At 49.1% G+C, this 3,646-nt stretch overlaps 1 protein-coding gene across 1 annotated transcript in view; it reads left to right on the top strand.

Annotated features, from left to right (window-relative positions):
- Positions 1 to 357: 357 nt before the first annotated feature.
- Positions 358 to 3,646, top strand: part of LOC115231104 — a 15,842-nt gene continuing 12,553 nt past the window's right edge. Inside the window, exons 1-2 of the mRNA XM_029801188.2 lie at positions 358 to 393; positions 2,837 to 2,969. Coding sequence (XP_029657048.1) covers positions 390 to 393; positions 2,837 to 2,969 — 137 coding nt within the window. The 5' untranslated portion in view covers positions 358 to 389. The remainder of the gene's footprint in view (positions 394 to 2,836; positions 2,970 to 3,646) is intronic.

Here is a 3,646-nt window from a genome sequence, read left to right as displayed (position 1 = left end):
CGTTGTCTTTTGCTATTCGTAAGACCCGCAGAAGAGAAAGCAGGTCAACCCCCCTGGCACCGAGAGCATCGACGGATGGATGGATGAATGCGCATCCAGGCTCAGCGGTTGCATAGGAAGTCGACTACTCCGCATTTTGAAGGTATGCCCTTACCTTCAAAACACGGAGTAGTCGAAACAGGGGCAACTGAAGAAGGGGAATATTCCTTGTGTTGTGTCTTGCATTCTGTTTTTTTTTGTTTGAAAAAAGTCCATTTCCATATTTTTATGTTTTTATGGTTCCATTTCTCATTGTGTTCTACGTTGTTTTGGTGTCCTGTACCCACATATGCATGTATCATCATCATCATCATCATCATCATTCATTTACGTCCGCTTTCCATGTTAGCATGGGTTGGACGTTCAACTGGGGTCTGGGAAGCCCAAAGGCTGCACCAGTCCAGTCAGATCTGGCAGTGTTTCTACAGCTGGATGCCCTTCCTAACGCCAACCACTCCGAGAGTGTAGTGGGTGATTTTATGTGCCACCGACACAGGTGCCAGACGAGGCTGGCGAACAGCCACACTCGGATGGTGTTATTTTTGTGCCACCGACACAGGTGCCAGACGAGGCTGGCAGACGGCCACGCTCGGATGGTGTTTTTTTTTTGTGCCACCGACACAGGTGCCAGACGAGCTGGCAGACAGCCACGCTCGGATGGTGTTTTTATGTGCCACCGACACAGGTGCCAGAGAGGTGGCTGGCGAACGGCCATGATCGGATGGTGTTTGTTACGTGCCCACAGCACGGAGGCCAGTCGATGCGGTACTGGCTACGGCCACGTTCGGATGGTTTTCTTGTGTGCCACCGGCACTGGTACCACAAAGATACAAATTCCATTGATGTTCATCTATTTTTATTTGTTTGATTTGATTTGATTATATACATATATTTCAACATCATTGAGGAACGGCCCCGATAGGCCATTTGACCCACTAGAAAGAGCAGCCAAGACTCAAACCGCTAAATAGTAGTAATTCAGAAATTTACTATTTAGCAGTTTGAGTCTTGGCTGCTCTTTCTAGTGGGTCGAATGGCCTATCGGAGCCGTTCCTCAATGTTGTTGAAATTATATACATAGTCTGTGACTATTTTCTCTTTCTCACTAGACCGCTGGTGGCAAAAAAATTTCTATTGAATTTTTTGCTACCCTTATATTGATTAATATATATACATATAGATGTCGGTATGTACATATATGTATGTATATATGCATATGTTTTATTTATTATTATATGATCAAAGTGAGCTGGCAGAAACGTTAGCACGCCGGGCGAAATGCTTAGCGGTACTTCGTCTGTCGTTACGTTGTGAGTTCAAATTCCACCGAGGTCGACTTTACCTTTCGTCCTTTCAGGGTCGACTAAACAAGTACCAGTTACTCACTGTGGTCGATGTAATCGACTTAATCCCCTTGTTTGTCCCCTCTATGTTTAGCTCCCTTGAGGGCAATAAAGAAATAATTATATGATCAAACACCACGCATCCACTTCCAAGTAAATTTTATCTATATATATATATACTCTTTTACTCTTTTTCTTGTTTCAGTCATTTGACTGCGGCCATGCTGGAGCACCGCCTTTAGTCGAGCAAATCGACCCCAGGACTTATTCTTTGTAAGCCCAGTACTTATTCTAGCGGTCTCTTTTGCCGAACCACTAAGTTACGGGGACGTAAACACACCAGCATCGGTTGTCAAGCAATGCTAGGGGGACAAACACAGACACACAAACATATACACACACACTTATATATATATTAATACATATATACGACAGGCTTCTTTCAGTTTCCGTCTACCAAATCCACTCACACAAGGCTTGGTCGGCCTGGGGCTATAGCAGAAGACACTTGCCCAAGATGCCACGCAGTGGGACTGAACCCGGAACCATGTGGCTGGCTAGCAAGCTACTTACCACACAGCCACTCCTGCATCACCACCACCACCACCGCCACCGCCACCGCCGCCGGCCGGCCACCCCCCACCACCACCACCACCCCACCACCACCACCACCATACCTGCCGCCCCCCGCCGGCCGCAACAACCACCACCACCACCACCACCACCACCACCCCACCACCACCGCCACCGCCGCCGCCACAACCACCACCACCACCACCACCACCACCACCGCCCGCCGCGCCGCCGCCGCCGCCACCACCACCACCACCACCACCCCACCACCACCGCCGCCGCCGCCGCCGCCGCCGCCACCACCACCACCACCACCACCACCACCGCCCGCCGCCGCCGCCACCACCACCACCACCACACCACCACCACCACCACCGCCACCGCCGCCGCCGCCACAAAACCACCACCACCACCACCACCAACCACCACCGCCGCCGCCGCCGCCGCGCCGCCACCACCACCACCACCACCCCACACCACCGCCGCCGCCGCCGCCGCCGCCGCCGCCACCACCACCACCACCACCACCGCCACCGCCGCCGCCGCCACCACCACCACCACCACCACCACCACCACCACCGCCACCGCCGCCGCCGCCACCACCACCACCACCACCACCACCACCGCCACCGCCGCCGCCGCCACAACCACCACCACCACCACCACCGCCACCGCCACCGCCGCCGCCGCCACCACCACCACCACCACCACCACCACCACCATCATCATCATCATCATCATCGTTTAATGTCCTTTTTACATGCATGCATGGGTGTGTATATGTGAATGCAAATGCTTTATACAGAAAAGCCTACTTGCTGTATTGTCTTTTGGCCCTCGCATATTTTTTAAAACTATTGTTTTCTCTTCTGTGGAGACAGGTGGAACCCCAGAACTACTACCAAATGTGTGTAACAAGACAGAGCACAGATGGAGACATTTGTTCCTCAGCTCAGTTCTACACCCGACAATGTGCCAGGCAGGGTATTTACCTCACAATACCCGATTACTGTGGTGAGTACATTATGTCTATCTGCTTTACTTTATGTCCATCTGCACCCTACAAATATGTATCATCATCATCATCATCATCATCATCGTTTAGCGTCCGCTTTCCATGCTAGCATGGGTTGGACGGTTCTACTGGGGTCTGTGAAGCCAGAAGGCTTCATCAGGCCCAGTCAAATCTGGCAGTGTTTCTACGGCTGGATGCCCTTCCCAATGCCAACCACTCCGTGAGTGTAGTGGGTGCTTTTTACGTGCCACCCGCACCTGTGTACATATATATATATATATATATATATATCTAATGTAGGATAAAATTTTTTCGAAAAAAAATTTTGTCAATGGCCAGCATATTAAAAAATACCTTTAAAGGTTAAATTTATAAACAATTCATAAATAAGGGCAAATGAAAAAATTTCTAATGCCAAATATTGGACATATTGTCCTTTAACCATATAATTTTTTCACAATACACATGCTACTCGAAAAAAGGCCGACAGAAATTTCTAAAGAATTCCATTATTACCATATCGGACCGATTTCAGGGTTAGCTCCTAAGAGCCCTCACTTCGTCAGTGATAAATGTGGCAAAAGGAATAAATGAGATACTTACTCATACCCTTATTTATGAATTGTATATATATATATATATATATATATATATATATATATATATCTGTAAAAAT

This window comes from Octopus sinensis, unplaced genomic scaffold (genome assembly GCF_006345805.1).
Source record: "Octopus sinensis unplaced genomic scaffold, ASM634580v1 Contig17413, whole genome shotgun sequence".
NCBI lineage: Eukaryota > Metazoa > Mollusca > Cephalopoda > Octopoda > Octopodidae > Octopus > Octopus sinensis.
The sequence above is the reverse complement of the archived record's forward strand: the minus strand, read 5'-3'. Positions and strand labels throughout refer to the sequence as shown.